Source organism: Asparagus officinalis, chromosome 7 (assembly GCF_001876935.1).
Source record: "Asparagus officinalis chromosome 7, Aspof.V1, whole genome shotgun sequence".
In the NCBI taxonomy this organism is placed as follows: Eukaryota; Viridiplantae; Streptophyta; class Magnoliopsida; order Asparagales; family Asparagaceae; genus Asparagus; species Asparagus officinalis.
Window position 1 is genome coordinate 98,974,127 of NC_033800.1, and position 22,692 is coordinate 98,996,818.

The 22,692-nt window shown below is 37.2% G+C and overlaps 1 protein-coding gene across 3 annotated transcripts in view; it reads left to right on the plus strand.

Annotated features, from left to right (window-relative positions):
• LOC109847049 overlaps positions 1–20,424 on the plus strand; it is a 78,843-nt gene extending 58,419 nt beyond the window's left edge. For all 3 annotated transcript variants that reach the window (XM_020416294.1, XM_020416295.1, XM_020416296.1), the window contains 20 exons: positions 239–850; positions 921–992; positions 1,338–1,802; positions 1,922–2,108; positions 2,187–2,970; positions 4,546–4,662; positions 8,998–9,268; positions 13,378–13,491; positions 14,230–14,313; positions 15,530–15,580; positions 15,676–15,855; positions 15,966–16,288; positions 16,365–16,718; positions 16,838–16,922; positions 17,506–17,652; positions 18,549–18,653; positions 18,750–18,860; positions 18,955–19,056; positions 19,363–19,432; positions 19,519–20,424. In XM_020416294.1, coding sequence (XP_020271883.1) covers positions 239–850; positions 921–992; positions 1,338–1,802; positions 1,922–2,108; positions 2,187–2,970; positions 4,546–4,662; positions 8,998–9,268; positions 13,378–13,491; positions 14,230–14,313; positions 15,530–15,580; positions 15,676–15,855; positions 15,966–16,288; positions 16,365–16,718; positions 16,838–16,922; positions 17,506–17,652; positions 18,549–18,653; positions 18,750–18,860; positions 18,955–19,056; positions 19,363–19,432; positions 19,519–20,207 — 4,923 coding nt within the window. In that variant the 3' untranslated portion in view covers positions 20,208–20,424. The remainder of the gene's footprint in view (positions 1–238; positions 851–920; positions 993–1,337; positions 1,803–1,921; positions 2,109–2,186; positions 2,971–4,545; positions 4,663–8,997; positions 9,269–13,377; positions 13,492–14,229; positions 14,314–15,529; positions 15,581–15,675; positions 15,856–15,965; positions 16,289–16,364; positions 16,719–16,837; positions 16,923–17,505; positions 17,653–18,548; positions 18,654–18,749; positions 18,861–18,954; positions 19,057–19,362; positions 19,433–19,518) is intronic.

The following is a 22,692-nucleotide window of genomic DNA, read 5'->3' on the forward strand; positions in this document are numbered from 1 at the left end:
TTTTATGTCCTCACTATCAAGTTTGCCTATCTTGGCATCCATATTAATGGCTGCATTGCATGTGCCTAGTCTGTAGTATTATGGTAACTGACAGCATATTACCTTTCTTTGTCAAACTATAACAGTCTACAGCTTTTGTTGTACTTGATCTTTTGCTGATTTTTAGGTGGAAATGCAGTTTTTCAGTATGTTCTCTTTTGTTGTTTGTAGTTATTGTTGGTGTCTGAAATCATTGCAGGCCATTTTCAGAGCAAAGCAAATGATTGCTGATGCACTAAAGCAATTGGAAGCAGCTGAACTTCGAGGAATATTGGGATTTCATTCAACTGAGGACGTTCATACCAGAAGATACGCCCCATATATTCTTCAAAATGACACATCATTGCCTTTGACATTTCATGTTTCTCGTGGTTCCATCAGTACAGATGATACTCATGGCTCCTTAAGGAATCATCAAAATATTGTCGAACCAGGTTACACAGTTCCAATTTATGTTGAAGAAACAGCTGATGAACAATATTTTCGACATGGCACAGCTTATTCTTCTGAGCGACTTATAGAGAAAAAAGTAAATGCTCTCTCACATCATATGATATCCATTCACCTTGAAGGAACTACTGGTCCCTCTAAACCCATGTCAATGGACCTTGTGGGCCTTAGTTGCTTTGAGGTTAACTTCTCCAATGATAAGCAATCAGAGGTGATAGAGAATGAAAGGGGAAATGATACCTCGGGGTTCAATAGAATGACGGGGAGATATAGGAGTGATCAAAATAAGGGATTAGTTGTTCCTGTTGTTTTTGAGGTTTCAATGCAGCACTATAGCAAGATGATAAGATTGTATTCAACGGTAGGTACCATGTTAAGAGTATATGTATTGTCATTAATGTCTTATCGGAGCTCATGCTTATTTAATTCAGGTCATACTCTTCAATTCAACATCAATGCCTCTGGAGTTACGCTTTGATATTCCGTTCGGAGTTTCTTCTAAGGTATAACTGTAATCTGTCTGACTACTTGAGGTTCATGAAATTATGTCTTTTGCTATTTTATATGATTAATCTGAATGCATGTCAAAATTGAAAAAAAATGTAAGCTGCAATTTCAGATTTCAGAATCCTTTTTAATATTCACTGTTCTATTATGGTGATAATCAATCTGTCAACCACTCCTCTTGCTATATTCTTTATATTGATTCTCCTTTTCTAATCATTTCTAACATTTTAAGTTGTATTCTGTATGTACTGAGTTATTTGTAAGTTTATTTGTCTTAACAATATTAAGCTCACCAATTTTTCACTGAAGAAAGTTTACCCATTCTTTTTTCCTTGTTTCAGATCTTAGATCCTATTCTTCCTGGAGAAGACATTCCACTGCCACTTCATTTGGCTGAGGCTGGTCGAATGAGATGGCGTCCAGTAGGCAATAGTTATTTGTGGAGCGAAGCCCACTCACTATTGAACATACTCTCCCAAGAATATAAGCTTGGATTCTTGAGATCATTTGTGTGCTATCCTGCCCAGCCTACCAGTGATCCTTTCCGCTGTTGCATATCCGTTCAAGATTATAGCCTGTCTCCATCAGGCGGACCAAGAAAACATTCGTCCCTTGGCAGTCAGCGAATCAGGAGGGAAACAGTCAACCATGTTAATGAAGGAATACTTGAACCTGGCATAACAAAGAAGCATCTTATACGTGAAATTAGATTGACGACTCCGTTTGTGGTGCATAACTACCTTCCGCTAGGCCTATCTTTGATGGTAGAAAGCAGTGGAGTCGCACATTCTATTTCTGTGAAAGAGGTCAGTACGAACGTTTGCTGGGTGATATGTTCTTATACGGACGAATATTTGTTATTATTTAAAATTAAGTACGGCAACGGTTTCTTCCTTTTTTTTGTTGATTTTTGTTCAACTTTCAGGCAGACGTTGCTTCTGTTTTTCATGTTGATTCTACAAATGACCTTGGCGTCACATTACACATGCAAGGATACATGCCTATTGGTGTAAAATTTCCTCGGGTAGAAGCGTTTTCTTCTACGGCCAAGTTAAATGGATTGAAGTACTATTTATCCGAGACTCTGGCCCTTTTTCCTGAAACCTCTAGTGGTAAATTCTTTTTTCAAGACATATTTGATGCTTATGCTTGAATATTATGCATGTACTAACATCCAATTGTTATCCCAGGGCCTACCTATGTCACTGTTGAGAAAGTAATGGATGTATTCTCTGGTGCTCGAGAAATTTTCCTCTATGTTTCATTTTTGTTGTATAACTGCACTGGTTTGACACTGTCTATTGTTGATGGTAACCATGAAGGTAAGGGAACTGCTGAAATTATTCCCTCCAGTTACCATTTGATTGAAGATGAATATCTCTTATCTGGAAAACAAGGCATTCCTCTTATATCTTCTGGATCAGAGTCTTCTGCTGGCGCCTTAGGTGTTAATAGTCATACTATATCTATTCGAGAGAAATCTAGTTTGCATCTGCATAAGCTTTTGACTAGGCACTTCCCTTTCCCATTTACTTATAGGCATTACCGTGACTATTCTAGCAGTAGTTATCCGGATTCTGCGGTGACCTCTGTTTCCAGTTCTGTAAATGGTTGGCCTACGAAGAGATTATTACATTATTCAAGGAATAGTGAAAAAAAAGATGTGGTTAATGAAAATCACCACACACAAATTGCATCCGGTGGAGAGGTGAAGCCATTTATGTATTGCCCTCTTGGACATATTCCTGCATCTGTACTTATTGTTAAATTGTGCGCACATATGCCTCAATGCATTAGTGGAAATGTTTTGTGCCCAACTTGGTCAAGTCCATTTCCCCTTGTGCCGGAAAGTGGTTCGGCTAATGTTGTTATTCCTAAACCAAATGGGTCTGGTGCATTCTTGATTTCTGCATCATCTATTCCTGTTGAGGGAGAACTATCAGGAAGGACAAGGGCTATCACTTTTCAACCCAGGTGAGTTTTCAAAGTGTCAGTAAGGATGAGAATAATGAGAAACTAAGTAGGTTTTCGGGTTCTCATTGATTATCTGTATAAAGTTTCATTTCATGTCAATACTTGGTACTTACTATACAACTGCTTCAATATTCAAGGATTTTTACTGTGCTAGAGAAGAACTTATCTGGATTTCAAATTTAGTAGAGAAATTATTGTGATCAGTTACATAATTTGGTCAGTAGATCAGTTGCACAATTCATCAAGAATGATCAAAACATAACAAATCAGTAATAAATTTCAAGCAAAAGGCCCAAAGGAGATGGATGTGCTGTCCAATTCTTTTGGTCCTGGATCTGTCTGTTTTATTTTACTTGCATTATTATCTTACATAATTGCTCAAGAAATTGTTTTCTTTGATCAAAATAGCCTTATAATAAAATTTGAGCACTTCTGTCTTGTGAAATATTCTGTATTTGGATAGCTATTCTGTTTAATGATCATTACTGTCATTTTTATCTATGATTAGTAGACACGAATAGAAGTTTTCATGCAATGACATGAGGAAAAGTTTCAGACTCAGACATGGATAACGAATGCCAGACAAAGCAATTGTCCAAAACTCAAAACCAAGGCGATAAGTAAAGTGTATTTCATCTGAGATTATGAAAAGACCGGATTTTAGTAATATGATATATAAGTAGCTTTTTCCTGAAGGGGCACAACATACACCATTTTTATATAATATTTTAGCTAAATAGAAGTTAATAAATTTGCAAGTGTCAAATACTGTTGATCACATATGATATCCATGCTCTTCGTTCGGCAAAGTATCCTGGAAACCATAGATTATTATCTTCTATTGTAACTCCCTCTAGCATGCATACATGCACATGGCTGTGGGTGGTGAGATAGCAGCCATCTGATAACTTTTCAATTGTTATATAAAGTATTTCAGCTTAAACTTTTTTTTAGCTTAAACAGTCTAGCAGTCTAGGTTTGAAAGTTAATAGAAGCATTTTAGCTTAAAACGCAAATGGCCAATTGACCTTAAATTCCACAGAAGATGGTGATAAAAAAATATGGCAGTCTTCTCACTGCTATTCACTCTCAAGAAGTTTATTGGAATAATTCGTGAGCTATAATCAGTATTTACTTACTGTCTCAAATGAAATTGTATGTAGCCAATTATCAAAGACTCGCACAACAAAAAATTTGAGTATGAGACATCAGAAACCATACATAAAGAGGACATTTAATCTAAAGTCCGACCACATATTTTTGTGAATTTCTTTATTTTTGTTTTCAGTTTAGCCTTCTGTAATGCATGTAATATGTATGTCATTCTACCTTTAAAAACAAAAGGTTACATGGTTTCAGTAATGAATTGTTAATTTTTAAAGCCTTAATGACAAAATAGATCTTTGCACCAGTAAATTGTCAGCTGGTTTTTTTACCATTGTAGAGTATATTCGGTCTTAAAATTTTAATTTGTTCCCTAGGCGAAATAATTATTTGTTACAATTCACTTGAGCTCAGAAAACTATGGTATTCAAAAGTCAACGTTGATTGTCATATTTTCTCTTCTCACTGCAGATATGTCATTTGCAATGCATGCAACCAAGAGTTATGCTACAAGCAGAAAGGAACTAATGAATTTTATAGATTGGGCGTTGGGCAGCATTCTCATCTTCATTGGTCGGATACATCAAGGTTTCTCACTATTCTTTATCAGAAAGACATTTGTTACCCAGTAATCTAGATTAAACTTAGTTTTCATTCTTGTATTTTATTCCTGTGTCTCCATGTAGAATATATTCTGAATTTCTGTTAAGCAGACACGTTCTCACGTTATCTAGACCCTTTTAACAGAATTTGGACTGTAACTCATTAGTTCCATGACCACAAAATACATTTGCCTACCCTCCAACTTGTGGTCAAGGTTTTGAGATGTGCTAATGCTGGAGGTCTAGAAACCAATGCAGAGTTTGATAACATAATTTTAGTAGTATTAGTTTTGAATTTTTTATTTCATTGTTATCTAATATTTTAGGTGCTTTCATTTGATTTAAGGAATTTTCTGTGTTTTCTTTGGATTGTTAAGTCATTTATCAACATAGGGGTATTCCTATAATTTTAAAAGTTCAGCTCATTATGTGTGCATATATATACATATATCTACATATATACATACACAAACACACACACACACGTATATACATATATACATACATATTTATACACACATATATATACATCTACACACACATATCTATACACACACGTGTGTGTGTATATACATCTGCGTGCGCGTGCATACAACTGTCACCTCATATAGCAGAATAAGTCGTCAACAAATAGAGGTGGTGGTGATGCCCACCAATTCTAACATGACTAGGAGGGTTGGTCTTACCACTAGTCTATCATTTAGTTGGTACAACAACAAAAACGAAGTTTTTACCCTAAACTTTTGGGTTTAGCCACATGGTTTGTACTAAGAAACTTAGTTTTAAAGGCTATCCCCTCCAATAAGCTGGTTATTATTATATCCTTCTTACCAATTTGTAACAAAATTTTCTTAGGTCTACCTCAAGGCCTTCTTTCTTCAATAATTATAATTTTACTATTTCTCCTAATTGGTGCATTTAATGCGCTCCATTTTGCATGAGCAAACTATCTCAAACAATTCTCTCCCATTTTATCCACAATAGGAGCAACATTTGGCTTCTTTTGCAAATGCAGTGATTTCTTATCTTATCTTATCACTTGGTGTATATCAATTAGCCCATCATAATATTCTCATCTCTGCTACACATTTTTTTACACATGTATTTTTCCAACATCTTCATCCATAAAGGGGGAGAAGTTCTCTAGGATCAATAAGTATGCTGGTGCCATGTAGAGAGAGAAAAAGAGAAGACTTAACTTTTTATTCTTACAAACCCTAAACTTTGTTAAATAGAGATTAGTAGGATATTACAAAATGGTATGGAATTTATCATGCTCATTATATCTCGTAATATCTAATATTATCTATTAATATCTAATGATATCTAACATTTTTGAAACTCGGTTCAAACGTTTTGAAGAATAAATGCTTCAAAACTGAAGATGAAGCAATTTATCCCTTGAAGCTTACGTCTTATTGTTTAGAGCATTAATGCAGTGTGTACTTAGTGCTTCATAAAAGCACTTCTATTTTGAAGCGCACACTTTAGATAAGATTAAGAGCATATAGAATAAATTTTGACTATTATCTTCAATATAACCATGCATATGTAAATAAGATAATGTATGTTATGCATATAGCTTAGTTTATTGTGATTTGCATCTATTCTTAACATATTTTATTATTATTTACTATTTGGGACATGAATGTATCACATTGTAAATTATTATACCACTATATATTATATGTTCATAATTTTTACAGATTTTAAAATTAAAATGCTTAAACTTTAATCCTCACGCTTTGAAGCTTACGCCTCGCTTCAATAAAGGGTCTTTAGCACATCACCTTACGCTTTTTTCAACATTGATATCTAATAATGCCTCACAGGGTTTATATTCTATAAACAATGTTTGTTTATTTGTATTACATTAAGTTACCCATAAATTGATATGACATTTTAACAAGATATGTTCCTTTTAATGGAGATCTCGTCATGTGGCTTGCTTTAATGATATTAAATCATGAGAATGGTCTATATACAATTTTTATAATGTTGTCTGGATACAAGTACCTTGTTACTCCTTGTTCCTTTACGCTATATGATTTTCCTTTTTAAATTATGCTTAGGGTATACTGTATTTAGATTTTTCCATGCCTCGAAAACTTCGCTCTAACTTCTGGACCTTTTACCCTTTCTCTGCTATAGCTGTAATTCTTTTTTGGTTTGCTTGTATTATTAAACTTTGGGTTATTTAGATTTTAGTTTGTCCGTCAAATCTTCATTAGTTCCATCTTAGTCCCTAAAATCTTTGAAACCGCTCATATGTCCCTCAAATATTACGGGGTCTTGAAAATTAGTCCCTATGTTAGTTTTTCGGTTAGATCTTAAAACCATGGTTGAGTTAACTCTTAATCCAACACCTTCAATTACATTGTTTTAAATTTCGGTCGATAATCCGATATTATCGCCGATTTATCGGATTTGGGAGCTTTCCGCTAGGATAAGTAGGATTTTTAATCGGTTATCGTATGGGTTTATCGGCGATAAAGGCACTTATTGACCGATAAGAGAAGTTGAAAATATCGAGTTTATCGGTCTGGAGTTTTTGAGTTGAATTGTTGAGTTCTTAAACCCCACCCGACCGCTTTTGACAATAAAATAAAACTATAGCCCTAACATTTGTGAATCTCTCCCTCTATGTGCGCTGTTCTCCGTGCCTCTTCGTGAATCTCCATGAACCTCGTCGTTTGCCTCACCTTCGTGAACCTCATCGCTTGCTCGACTCCCCGACTTTCAGCCCTAACATTTAGCCCTAACCTTCGTGAACCTCGTCGCTCCCCTCCCCGATCTCGAACCTCGCCTCTCCGACCTTGGAGCTCACCTCCGTTGACCCCAACATTCGCCGTCGGCGCTCCTCTCCTCTTCGAACTCCATCGAAGTATCGAACATGTATCTATTCACTTCTCAGTTGTTTTTTGACTTTTTCTTTTAAGTTCATTTATTCTCTTCATCTAAGGTGAAGCTATGCTAGATTGGGGTTGAATCCAACTCAGTTAGACATTTGAGAGAACTTCAGTAACTTATCAATTCCGAGGGTCTCCTCCAATTACTATTCTTTTCTCTTTTTTCTTTTAACCCTTCCTATGCTCTCTCTTCTTTGAAAAAACAAAATTATCTATGTTCGTCACTTTCATCAATACGTAACTTGATATTTATAAGTTTTTTCTGTAAGAATTTCTATGAAGTTTTAGGATTTCCCCATATATCTGTATTAAAATACTGTGACTTGTTGTGAGACTTGTATAAGAAATTAGTTACAAGTCTTAAAAGTTTTTTCACTGCAATTAGTTTATAGCAAACTTGTAATTAATTTTAAGAAAATACTTGTAAGACTGTATAAGTAAATTTAGTTTTAATTACAATTAATTTTGAGCAATTAGTTTTTACTTGAGTAATTAGTTTTAACTGCAACTAATTTTTCACTGCAACTACTTTAGCTAATTATAAGTTTATAACTCGGTCAATAATCTCTGAGTTTCATCGAATCACTGTTCACTGCGACTAATATTGATTAGTTTTACAACTTAGATCGGCAAATAGTTTACAATTGCTATTTTAAGTTATCTTCCTCAGTTCCTTCATTCCTTGGAATCTTGATGTCATTTTGAACTCAAGTCTGCAACAAAATAAAACTGACTGATGTTAGGCATAAAATTTTATGACGTGATGAAATAAATAAAATAAATATATACTTGTGTAATTGTATTTGCTATGGTTATGTTTCATTAAACATGGTTAGATTACATTTTTTAGTTATTATATTATATATATACACTATCCAGTATATCACTTCGATAAATACTACTTATCCCCGAGATATACCCGATTTTCGCTATCCGATAAGGATTTTGACCGTCCGATAAATTCCGGATAACCGATATTTAAAACCTTGCTCAATTACTAGAATACCCCTCAATGTTGGGAAAGCTGACTGGGGAAGCTCAGAAATGTATTAGGGGGATTTTGACCATTGGAGAAGATGATGTTTGTGAGGTTTTTGGATTTTGAGTCAGTGGGTTTTTGGTTTAAACCTGTTAAGAAATGGGTTGGTTAAACCTAACTGAGAGGTATGACTGGAAGTTTCCTTCAACACGTTAGATATGAGGTAATATTTAACTTGCGGACTAGTATGCAAGACATCTTTAAGATATGAGAGACGGACAATTTCAAAGATTTGTCAGACAAATGGCTAAATAACCCAAAAATTTTTATTTGATTTTATTATCAAAGTCTTTCCATAATTTGTGTATAAAATTAGTTCTTACTTTTTTATTACTTTTTTCAGTTACTAATATTGTTTCCATGTATACAACAGAGAGCTCTGCGTATCCATTCGATTTAACACACCTGGGTGGCAATGGTCAGGGAGTTTTCTTCCTGATTATTTTGGAGATGTTCAAGTTAAAATGCGTAACTATGTCTCTGAGACATCACATATGGTTCGAGTTGAAGTTCAAAATGCTGATTTGGCCATCAGGGGCAAGAAGATCAAGACTGCCGGTGCAACTTCTTCAACCCAATTGATTATTATATCTGATGACAAGAGTGGGTTTATGCCTTACAGGATAGACAATTTCTCTATGGAGGTAATTATTACATGGAGCTGATGTTATTTCTTTTTGTTATCTATTACTTTGGCTTCTATTTGCTTCCTAATGATCTTTATTTATTTATTTGATTGATGGTCAAAACCGTTGTCCTTTTTGAGTTTTATTATGCTTCTTGTCCTCAGGAGGTAGTCTTGTATTCTTCATATTAAGAAATAATCCTCTAAGAGCAAAGGGTTTGATATAATATTAAAATGGACAGTTGTACATACAATATCGTTGTAGCATGCCATGTTAGAATACTTGGTGTTTAAACATATGAGCTTGCCAGTTACGATTGTATTATTGAAGTTCATCTTTTTGTGCCTTAACATTCTCTTATATCAGAATCTAATAGTAAAGCAAGCACATTATTTCTTTTTATTTTAATAAGGTAAACTTATTATTTTTATCTATTTTTTTTAATAAGAAACAAGTCTGTCTTGTGTTTTCTGCTCTTACATAATATTATAAAGCCCTAATTAAGTTATACCATAAAAGGGTCATTCATATTTCAAGTAAAATTTCATTGAGTTCAAATTATATGTGCTATTTATGTTGTAACTAAGATGTCTTTGAATATAAGCTGTCACTATTTTCTTTCTATTATCCTGATCATGTTTAGGTGGCCATTTCCATATTCTTTATTGAATGTTACTTTTATTGAGTTTTATGCTGGTTGATATTAATAAGCTTGTGGAAATGTCAGAATGACAAGCAGGCGGTTGCTTGTTCAATGGATTGTGAAATACTTTTTTGTCCGCTAAATTTATCTTCATGGACTTCACGTTATGGCAATTGTTGGGATGCAGACACAGTTATGTGCTATGATGCGAACATTGTGCTGCAGAAACCCTCTGATATTTGGATATGACAAAAGGATAGATCAACTTTTTAAGAAAATTGTGTGGATGTTGTGATTCTACATGGGGAACAACGTGCCTAACCTTAAGTCTTGACATAGATTATGCATAAATTTAATGATTAAATTTTAAATCTTATGAAATGTCAAGTTATCAAATTAATAGAAGTTCTTCACTATAAAACAGTAATAAATTTTCATTTCCGGTATTGGTCTTGTTTTGCCGTAGGAATTACGATTTCAACAAACTTGACAACTGCTTTTGTTGACTTTTGAATTTTTGGTGCGGTTTTTCTAGCAATTAATAATTTATTAGAATGAAGATTAACTTATTTGCTTTCTCACTCTCCTTATGTATCTCTCTTCTCTTGTCATTTAGTATTTTCTGAGCAATTTCAACCAACAGTCCTGAAATGTTTGGATCTCCGGTTGCCAATGTTTTAAATATCGTCTGATAAACCGTTATTATCGGCGATTTATCGGTTTTAGGGGCGTTCCGCTATGATAAGTTTAATTCTAAATCGGTTTTCGCTTTTAGATTTTTATCACCAATAATGCAGCGATAAAGTGAGTTATCGGCTGATTCGGCCCAAAAATCGGAATTATCGGCCTTTGGTTTGAGTTTTGATTTTGGACAACAGATACCTATTCAATGCACTTTAAACCCGAACCGATCTGAGTTTCTACAATTGGTTAGTGATCCTAAATATAATTATTTACTTTTTGGTATGTTTATATTTCATTAAGTGTGGTTAGATAACATTTTAGAATATTATATTGTGTCTATCACCATCCAGTAATATCACTCCGATAAATACTACTTATCCCCGATATATCCCTGATATCTGCTATCCGATATGGATTTTGACCGTCAAATTCCTGATAACCGATATTTACAACCTTGCTGTTTGCTAAGTTGCTTGTCAGATTTATATATCTAGTCACCCTGATAATTGTGCATAATACTGAAAAAGATAATTGTAGCTAGAAGCTTATCAATGTCTTCTGCTTTTTTCTGATTAAAATATGGGTATTGAGCACAAGGTTCATGGAAAGTTTAACTTTTACTGGTTATCACATTATATAAACCCTCTAAAATGGGCCTCTAGCCAAGATAATGTGGAAGCAACTAACTTGCTATGAATTCTGGCAAGCTAGTGGGTTGGCTGTATGGATAGTTATATATAGTTCAAGGTCATCAGGCTGAGGAGTAATCATTTTCTAATCAATATAAAATTTTCCAGATGAATGGAAAAATATAATGCACCTGTAACTACTGGAATTGTATTAAAGGAAATAAATCTACGAAGGTATGTGGTGAAACTGAAAGGATCTTATGTAGAAAGTGAACCATGGATAAATTCTGTTGTTTTACCAGTCCATGAACACGGAATAATGATTTTTAATGTGTTACATGTTTTTCAGGGCATCATGGCCATACTGCATGTTTTGTTAACTTCGTTACGTTGGACTTTTTTTAGAGCTTGTTTTCTTGAACGGACCCCAACTCAGGCCTATGACGTATCTTTTTCTGTCTGATAAATTAATCAAACCTTATATTGAGATAACCAAGGCCCAATATGTTTAGGCTTGGATGGCCTTAGCGTTCTCACAAACTTTGTAATTGAGAGATCATAACTCAAGCCAGAAGTGTTGAGTCTACTGTGGTGCATCTTTCCTCTCTCTTTTCTTTGCTTTATTTTGCCATTCAAGGTCCTAGGTTATGCAAATTTCAGGGTTTTTTTTTCCAGGGAGGGTTCAGTAGATTACACAGCTTCATGTAACTTTTACGTTAGAATTTCTTATGTCAATTGGCAGATGTTTTACAGTTTAAGTTTTAACGGTAACCTGTGAAACAGTCCATCTGTATCTGAAATGTCTGACTGTCCAAGTTCCCTTCTATGTAGCATATGAGGTGTTTTCAAATGTCACGCCAGAATTCTCAAGCAAAACGGCTATTCAAATTCCTTGCTAAATCTTCTTTTCCTTCTGCGGTATGAGCAGCTACAGACTGTTATTCTTGTTCTCTTAGTCTCATTCAAATGCTGTATTTGAGAAGCCTCTCTGCTTCTGCGGAGCCAGGTTTTCGCAACGTTATGTTTGCAACTCTTAAACAAGCAAATTTTTGTATAGCCATTAACTATCAGGACTGCCGAAAGGTACCCCTGCTGGTTAATCCTAAAGACCTCGTCTCATTCAAGACATTTGTCAAATTTGCACAAGAAACCACATCAAGTCACTATCCAGTATCCCCATAGAGACAATATAAAGAAGTAGGAAGGAGAAGGTTAGAAATCCAAGGTTTAGATTTGCATCCCCATTACCTCATCGGAATGGGAGCATGATCATTCAATGGCATCAACCCAACGCCGACATAAATTTTTTGGTAAGGTATAGTGTCATTGGAGTTTTTTTGAGTCTCTTGTTAATTTATACTGAAAGGATTGTAGCCTTGTAGGTCATAGAGACTGTTTAATGAGTTTAAGTTAGTCTGCTTAATAGTTGTGCGATCGTAACTAGCTGATATAAGGAAGCTTAAATTTGTATTTGCCAAGTGTAGCTAGTTCTACTACAAACCTGCAATCTGTAGTTGTTAAGTTTTTTGCTGGATGCACACCGTTAGGCTATTATGATTAGGAATGAGAATAAAGTAGCTAGCCAACTTAGTACTGCAGCAGCAGGTTTCTAGAAGTCCTGGTTCAAACTCCATCGTCACAGTTTAAATTTGCTCCTGATGATGAACCACTTTAACTAAAGATTTTGGTGATGGGTTGTGAGCTACATGTATATCAAGCAAGATTTGTCAATGCTCCTCTCACGTGGGCCTTTGAACCACATGGAAAGGCCCATGTCCAAACATGCTAGTTTTTTAAAATGGATAGATGTTAAAGTAGATTTTAATTTGCTATTGTCAAGATCTGAATCCAACCACTTAGTCTGATACCATATTAGTTAACTACTTCAACCACATTCTTAAGCTGATGAGTTTGATGTTATGTCAAGTAAGTGATTGGAAATATATGAGGATAATTAATATCCATATATCCATATGTCAATACCAAGTAAGCTCAATGACCCACTTCAACCACATTGTCTTTGCAAGATTTTATGGATACTTCATATGTTAGTATAACAAGCTTATTTTTCAGTAACTGTCCATGTCTCTATATAAATGCTCCATATGTCGATGACCTAGAGGATGCAGATTCTTTGACACTTATCAATCTTTTTATCTTTCTTTTTGCAGAGGTTACGGGTCTACCAGCAAAGGTGTGAATTCTTTGAAACCACTGTACATGCTTACACATCTGCGCATTATGCCTGGGATGAACCTTGTTACCCACATCGTCTTGTTGTTGAAGTAAGGAATTTCTGCATTCTTCTTTAGAACCACTGTTATAAATAGCGATAAATAGCCCCGCAATAGCGGCACTAATAGCGTTAGCGATCCCTTCCTGCTATGCTATTGCCTAATAGCGGTGACATTATGCGGAATATGTGCTTTCCGTTCGCAAAAACGACCAATAGCGCACCCTAACGGTAAATAGCAAGCGATTATGTGCAAAATCCGCTTTTTGATTGCTATTTAAAAGCGGTTTGGGATTTATTTTTTTAAAATTAAACCCGATCTTTAACCACTGCATTCCACTGCCTCCTGCGATTTTCAGCGTGCTCCCACTGCCTCTCATAGCCTCTAGCACCTAACTCAGCACTTCCTCTCACCTCCTTCACCGTGAGCTCCTCCTAGGGCAGTCCTCTTACCACTCAGCTCATCTTCTTGAAGACGACGACTCTTGACTTCTCCTCTAGTCGTCTTTGGTATTATGTGACGATTACATGTCTATTTCATGTTTAGGATCTCTTTAAATCATCAAATATGCACTTTTAGAGTTTCTAGTTTTTTCTTTAATCTTTTAGTATTTACACATATTTAAATCAGACCGCTATTTGATTTTGAGCTTTTTACCGTTATTTTACTGCAATAGCCCCAAATAGCCTTAGCGACGCCTCACCGCTACGCGACGCTATCCGCTATCAATAGCCTTGTTTAGAACTTCTTGTTTTATTGTTATTCTTACAAAAATCTTTTGCTTATAAGGTCCCTGGGGAGCGGATTTTAGGAACCTACACTCTTGACAGCGAACAGGAATACCTGCCAATATATTTACCGACAACATCTGAGGTGTGGATTCTTCATGTGCAACGTTAAATTCTTAAGTGATATTTAGAAATGACAGAACAACAGTTCATTTGTAATCTTTGGATGTAACTTCTCTTTTTCCTGCGTCACTTTCTTCACATGTTTCATGTTGTAGCGCATTGTGACTTATGTTTGAACTTAGTTCTTTTAATTTTACATGATGATGTAATATAGGGATATGACACAACTATATACTATGAATTTTTGTTTACCCGTAATGTTTGAATTTTATAGTTTTCATGTATCATTGACACCAAATTATGAATAAATTGTTCCAATTGCTTCTTCTAGATTAAAAATTTCCACCACATGATGTATATAACACATATCTTTTGACTCGCATGGACTTTCTTCACATGTTTCATGGATAACATGATCTATTTGTTTGACTAGAAGGGGTCAAATTTATAGGACTTGTTTGAAATACAAACAATGAAAGGACTTGGTTTATTTAGAAAGTTATGTTTAAAGAGTAATTTAGTTTAATTTTCTATTATAAATGAAGATAGGAAAGAGAGGTAAATTATCTCTCTAATGTCTAAACTCCACAAATAACATTGTAACAAAGCCGATGTCCCGGTACAATGAAAAGTCCAACATGAAGTCCTAAGATGTCGGGAGGATGCCCGAGTCCAGTTTAGTGCCCACCAAAAACCCATAATGGTCGAAGATCCTAGGATATAGCAAGTCATGACTGCGGAAAGCCATGGATGGTTCCTGTTGTAGACAAAGGTCTAGTTAGTTTACATATGGTGGAAGATCCACATATGGTGGCAGATTCTGTGGATCTTGGTAGCCATGTCGCTATCTCCATGGTTGTTTGTTTAGACCAAGTCAACAAAAGGGTCCGTGGTTTTCATGGATGAACATGGACGATTGAACTATACACACAAATTAAGGGAAGGTTTATAATGTCGTGAGGTGAGTATAGTCCCACAATGGTGAGTATAAGAAAGAATGATGGGTTTAAATAGGAATTAGGGCCAAATACCTAATAGCTTAAGTTTTTGAGTTAAAATTGGCTTCTAGCCTCTATTCAAGGCCCGTTAACTCCCGGTTGGGCCGATTATTTCACAATAACATTCTCTCTCCAATCTCACTAAGTTTCTCAATAACAGTCATAAGTGCAAAAAATTTGTTGGCATGAGTCATGACTGTTTTAAAATATAGTGTTGACAAAGAATGAGTTTTCTTGCAGAAAGCTGAAAGAAGACTCTATGTGTCGGTACATGCAGAAGGAGCAATTAAGGTTTAGACTGTTCCAATTCTGTAAGCTATGTGAAAATGTGTTCATGATTTTTGCCCCGCCCTCCCCCTATTTAACAGCTTTGGTCTGCTTTTCAGGTGCTCAGAATTATAGATTCAAGTTATCACATAATAAAAGACGTGAAAGAAACTGGTTTGCTTGGATTAAAAGAGAAAAAGAATGCTCATCAGAAGCACAGTGTTCAGGATGATTATTCTGAAGTTATCAAGTTGCACTTTCCATTTATTGGAATCTCCTTAATCAACTCATCCCCTCAGGTCATTACCAGTCTTAGGGTTTGGTTCATTAAATCGAGAAACTGTACTACTTTTGCCCATGTATATGCTGTGGATTTTTTTCATGCTCAATTCCTTATGTTGAATTTCAGGAATTAGTTTTTGCATGTGCAAGGGAGACTGTAATTACTGTAATGCAAAGTTTGGGTCAGCAAAAAGTTTCGTTTCAGATCTTAACGCTGCAAATTGATAGCCAGTTTCCTGATTCTCTATATCCTATTATTCTCTCATTCGATAATGAACATCGAGGAAGATCTGCAAACTTTATGAAAAATATGGAACATACTCTGAGAATGCAAAATGAGAATGCAAGTCCTACATCTGAGAACACAAACGAATCTGCACTCCATTTCACTGCAGTGAAATGGAGAAACACGGATGCTTCACTGTTTTCTTTCAAATATATACATTTAAGGTATCAATTATTGTGCGCTGTTTTCATTTAATACGTACTGCATGCTTGTTGTTAAATCTTTCATAATGTTCTGCAGATTGTCCCCGTTGTGCATCGAGCTTGAGGAACAAGTTCTTTTAAACCTGCTTGATTTCTTTAGAGTTGTCTCCTTGAGGTTGCAAAGCAAAAACCTCCAGAACAACTTTGAAACGCGAACTGAAGCCTATGGTATTGGAGTTTCAAGACAATTTCCTGCAAACCATCGAGATCATATGCACATAGGCTACAACGTTTCTAGGCTTTCTAAGATTACTGACACTGATAAAAAGAAACTGCTACCTTCTGTATTTCCAATAGGAACCCCCTGGCAACAAATTTATCTTTCAGCTAAAAGGCAGAAAAAGATGTACATTGAAGTGCTTGAATTGGCACCTATCAAGTTGTCTTTAAGGTAAAGAAAATAGCTGAATAATTTCAGGATGATTTAGCTTGTCAATTTTATCTAGCAGCAAAATTTCTTGGCTCGAGGGATTTTTACCTTTTTCTTGCTTGCTTGTTTTTGTGCTAAAGCTTTACAAGCACCCCGTGGATGATTAGAAATGAAGTCCAGACTGGAGTTCAGAATCTTCCTCATATCAGCAGTACTACATTTCAGGTGGGCACATTTTTCCTGAACTGGAAATGAGTGCTATTACATTTTCAGTAAATAATATTGAATCCTCAGAACCAGTTTGATTGAATGAAAATGTATTTTTTAAGTTTTGACTTAGTATGCTGTGAATAGTCACTTAATTGACATCCTTGACCAGAGTAGTCTCCCCCTCTCTATTTAAAAAAAAACCCTACAAAAGATAAAAATATGTTCCTTTGTAAAAAAATGTAACATTGGTTTTCGACTAAACTAGTTATTGTCAGAATTTCAAAAATAAGAAGTTGCATTTTTCATTTTGCACTTCTATGATAATTTTTCTGCTGTGTAAATCTCAATGAAATTAATGTAATTCCTAAGTTTATAACCATTGCATATTCACCGTTGACGAATAATCATGTGACTTTCAACTGATATCATACATGACAAAAAGGAATGACATTTGGTTTAATTCAACATTATCTGCACTCCGCAGTTGAAATTCATCTCCCATAACATCAAATGTTCAACAAGTAGATATGAACCTTTGCAATTTTATAATTTTTCCTTTTACATTGATTCGGTACTGACCTTGATATTTAATTGACAGAGAAGTTTAATGGCACTTGTTGATGTTGAAGGAGTGCCAGTTCACCTGGGAGAACTGGTCTTGGGGCATCTTATGGCTAGCCGTGAATCAATAGAAGAGATGGTTACTAAACATTATACACGTCAGTTGCTTCATGAAATGTACAAGGTATCCTATTTTATGATTCCTTTTATGAAATATGCCCAACTATTCTTGGTTCTACATGTTCTGCTTAGTTGTTTCCAAAATAATTCCTATGGATCTCTTCCTTATCAAGTGCCTGTTGATCATATCTTTTTTTGATATCTTAGCCATGATGTTTTGACACAGGACGAAAGATCTGGCTAGAATTTTATAGTGTAATGATTGATCCTCTAGTTTCAATTTATGCTCCATTTCTAACCCCAATTTGATAGTTTTGTCAGAGTTGTGGTGATGGTTAAGTAGGATTTAATAAAGGATTGAGGACTTTCGTCCAATATATAAATACTTAAATGAATTTTACATCCATCAGGATTCCTCTCTTAGTTCAATTTCAAATTTATTGTTGGGTTCAGATCTAGTTGTTTGTCAGTGGTTATTAGGGATAGATACAATAGTGGACTGTCAACTCTTTGCACATGCTTGCGTACAGACATGCACACCTATATGTTCAAGGGAAAGTGCATTGACAGTGGAGAGGAATTTAAAATCCCATGGGAAAAAGTCAAGAATTTACATCTTGATGCTTTGACGCTCCTCTGAAAAGGACACTCAGAAGAACTTTCAAATACTTTTCTGAATTCCGTAACCTTGGGGATGAAGATAGTTTCTAGTAGAATTTTGAAAGCAAACACAAATTAGCTGTATATTATGGCCAACAGAGTACGGTCTAAGCATGTGTATGCTTTATGTTCCATTTCGTTCAGAGTTATTCTGAATTGATTTATTGAAGATATTTTTGTACATAATGCTTGATGCGGTGGCATAGCTTTCCTTTATTGGGTTTCTCCTTGGTGTTCTGTTGAGTGGAGATATTTTTTCGCTAACCTACTTTCGAATTTTTAACTGCATTTTTCTTGCAGGTATTTGGTTCTGCAGGTGTCATAGGAAATCCTATAGGCTTCGCGAGGAATGTTGGGCTTGGCATCAAGGACTTCCTTTCGGTTTCTAGCAAAGAGATTGTGCATGTATGCCATATTCTGATTAAACATTCAGGATATAAAAACTTACACATCTTGCTTTTGGTAATCTGTATTTGAATTTTTGAACTTAAATCGTTGCAGAGCCCAATTGGACTGTTAAATGGTATAGCACAAGGCTCCAAAAGTCTTCTCAGTAATACAATTTATGCAATAAGCAGCGCTACTACTCAGTTCACTAAAACTGCCCACAAGGTGTGTGACCTTTTTTTTGTTGGTCATCTGCTCATTCCATAACAACATTGCTACCTCTTTAGAAAATTGAATTTTTTTTCTTTTTCTTTTGTAGGGTATAGTTGCACTTACATTTGACGAGCAGACTGCTGCAGAAATGGATATGCAGCTTAAGAGTGAATCACATGGCAGAGGCATACTGAGCGAGTTCTTCGAGGTGAACATTTATTTCATTTCTTTTGATAGAGCAAACAATTGTCTCAAGAATTACTGCTGATTAGAACATTCGCTTTTACATCGAGTAGCTGTACATATCACTTATGTGAATATTAATCACTTAAACCTTTAACAAAAATGACTTCAACCTGCCTTACTGAAGGGAGAATGTGACAATCATATGCCTAAGCTCACATATAAACAAATTTCTTATAAACAAATTTCTTATCTATAACATCTTCTATACCATGATACTTCAGAACATCTATATTTAACAATATAATTGACATGGCTGCATGTACGTCAGGGACTCACTGGACTACTGCAATCCCCAATCCGAGGTGCTGAAAAGCATGGTCTACCTGGAGTTGTCTCAGGTGGCATATGCAAAGCATATTTCTGATAGTCATTGCAGGGCTCATTCGTTAAATTCATAATTTCATCTTTTTGACATCTCTTTCAGGAATAGCAATGGGAACTGCTGGGCTAGTGGCCAGACCAATGGCTAGCATTCTTGAAGCCACTGGAAAAACTGCACAAAGCATCAGAAAAAGGAGCAACCCTCATCAATCCAAACGCCTTAGGATCCGGTTCCCGAGGCCTTTAGCAAGGGAACTCCCTCTGCTGCCATATTCATGGGAAGAAGCCATCGGAGTTTCAATGCTCCTACAAGCAGATGCGTCAAGGCTGAGGGATGAGATATTTGTCATGTGCAAAACTCTCAGGCACCCGGGAAATTTCATCATCATCACCGAGAGGCTAGTTTTTTCTGTTTGTTGTTCTTGCTTGGTGGATTTGGACTCCCCAGAGTTTGTTGGTGTAGCTGCTGATCCAGAGTGGGTGATTGAAACGGAGATGAGTCTCGAAAGCATTGTGCATATTGATAGAACAGGTGATGCATTAAATATCGTTGGGAGTAATGCAGAAACGACTTCAAGGCAAAAGAAAGGTGGTATGAAAGAGAGCAGAGCATGGAAGACTCCCATTTCTGCTCCTCTTTTCAATGTGAGGGTAGAATTTCGAAACCAGGAAGAAGCTGAAGATGTGTTGCAGGTATTGTTATCTACAATTGATCAAAGTAAGGAGAGGAGGCGTAGTGGACATTTATTGCTTCGAAGTAATCTCAGGTTTAACGGTTCGGTTAGTCATTGATTTCTGCAGTCTGGTGCTTGTAGGATGTTACTAATGAGTGGGTGCAATATTTTTCTTACTCATTTTAATGAGTGGGTGCAATATTTTTCTTACTCATTTAATGAGTGGGTGCAATATGTTTCTTCCCACTTTCATGAGTAAATGGTTGTATATGTACATAGACGGCAAATAGTAGTTCTGGGGAAAACTTTGGGCGTTCTTGATCGCGTTTAGTTTTTACTATATTTTCATTTCTTAACCTCAAAATTATACAAGAATGATCTGAAAATCTGTTAGCTTGGTGCATTTAGCATGGTTGACGTGATCACTGCAGAAGTTGCTTAGATTAGAGGTTTTGGTAATACAAGAACTTGGTGGGCTTCGCGGTGATCTGTCACTGGGTTGGCGTCTTGCCGAGCATGCGCCTATTGGGGAACCTGGTTGACGTCAAGTTGATGAGGAGGGACCCTCACTACTTCGTCCACTATACTGGGGGTTTCAAACTCATATCGAACGCTCCAGAGTCGAACAGAGACTGGAAGGAGTGGTTCGTGTAGGTCTTTTGTGCTGACGACATCCTCTCCTCTCCTAATTGCCTAGAGATCAGTAAGGATGTGCTGAAGCCGTGCATTCTTACCGCTGAGGAGAGGCGGCAGCTGGAGAAGATCTATTCTTATGTCAGGTATTGGGAGAGAGGAAATCTCTTAGAGACGACATCTCTTCAGGTGGCGAGTATCTCGATGTCCCCTCGCTAAGGCCGACAAGGTGAGGGCAAATCTGTTGGCCTTACCCCTTGAAAAAAGCTCTAAGAGGAATTCGAGGGGGGAAGAATCGGGCTCGGCCTCAAGGCCTCAGAAGAGGTTGAGAGGGAATCTCAACCCTAAGGAGGTTGGCAGCTTGAGGTCATGGGTCACCGAGATCGTTGCATAACTGGCAGGCCAGAGAGTGAAGGCAAAGAAGGTGAAGGCCAAGAAGGGCCAAGGGCTCAGTAGACCGACTGGGCAGATTTGGGTCGACTCGACTGAAGAGCAGGAGCTGGCCGTCCTAGCTGGTCGTTAGATGATGTCGTTGTTATTGACGACTCTTTCCCCTAGACTAGAGAGGCCGGCCTAAGCAGTTGCGACGACTGAAGTTGGGGCGCCTGCTTAGGAGGTAGCCAACCTAAGCTCTGGCCCAAACCATCCCGCCGGCACGGCAAGGAGCTTGTCGGGACTTCGGAGGTACTGAGGAGGTAAGCAGCACCCCTCCAGAATTTGTGCGGGTGAGGTGCTGGGGGGAAGCAAGAGGGTTTTGACTGGCCTTTTAGCCACTGTATTGGGGAGCTTGACCCCTAATTCTGGGAGAAGTCCAAGGGCATGTTGATTAGAGTGCCACCGTGCCCCTGCTCGCCCAGGATGGAGGTCCCAGAGGACGACATGTTCATCGCAAAGAAGCTTCTCGACAGAGAGAGCTCGGTATTAGCGTCAACGACTGCCCAAGTTTGAGCTGTCTAACAGTTTGCCCTCTCGAATGACGAGGCGTTTTTATGGGAGCTTCCAAGCATCAGCTTTCACACGGCCCTCAAGAGTTACTTGATTCGGGGGGTTTTGGTGGAGTCGGAGCTGTTTTGTCGGCTTTCCCACATGCACAACTCCCCTCTGGGTGGCAGGCGGACTTGGCCAAGGAGAAGTCGGCCAAGGAGGAAGCGGAGAAGAAGTTCACGACCTTGAAGGTTGAGCTGAACAATAATGAAGCCAGCTGGCACCGTGAGCTGGATGCGAAGGAAAAGCTCCTTAGGGGGTTCAGATCTCACGACGCCAAGCAGACATCCTCCAGCAAGGAATCTCCGAGCGGGATGGCCGCCAACTTCTCTGTAGGGGGAGGTCAAGTTTGAGAGGCGCCTCAAGGTGACGGGTGAGGAGGATGCTCGATCGAGTCATCTCTTAGCCGAGCAACTAAAGCAAGACCTTGAGGTGGAGCGCTCGTCCCTCTAGACATCTGTCGCGGCCGTCAAGGACCTGGAGTATCGACTCTCTCGCCTGGACTCGGAGCAGTACATGGCATAAATGGTCGATGACTGGTGCCAAGGCCCCTTGGGTAAAACAGAGGTGACCTTGGCTTGCAAGGCTGGTGTCGACTACTTGGCTTCATTGCTCCCTCCTGACTCTCGCCCCATGCCTGACCGCCTTTATCCACCCTAAGTATCTTGCTGCCTTGACCTCCTAAGGGAGATTGAGGTGAGTGGAGAGGGAGTGGAATTGGCGTTGTACGACGGCGACAACGAGTCGGGAGATGACCCTGGAGAAGACCATCCAGCTTCCTCTTCTGCTGCTCCCGCCACTGTAGCCCCTGTAGAGGACCTCCCAAGCCCTACTTCCATATCTGGTTGAGAGATCTGAAGTCTTGTATCTTTTCTTTTTTATTCTTTTTGTAAATATCGGCATGCCTTATTGTAAATATTGACATGGATAGTGTAATAAAATTTGTTTGAATATTGGAATAAAGATTTGAACTTTACCCTTACTCT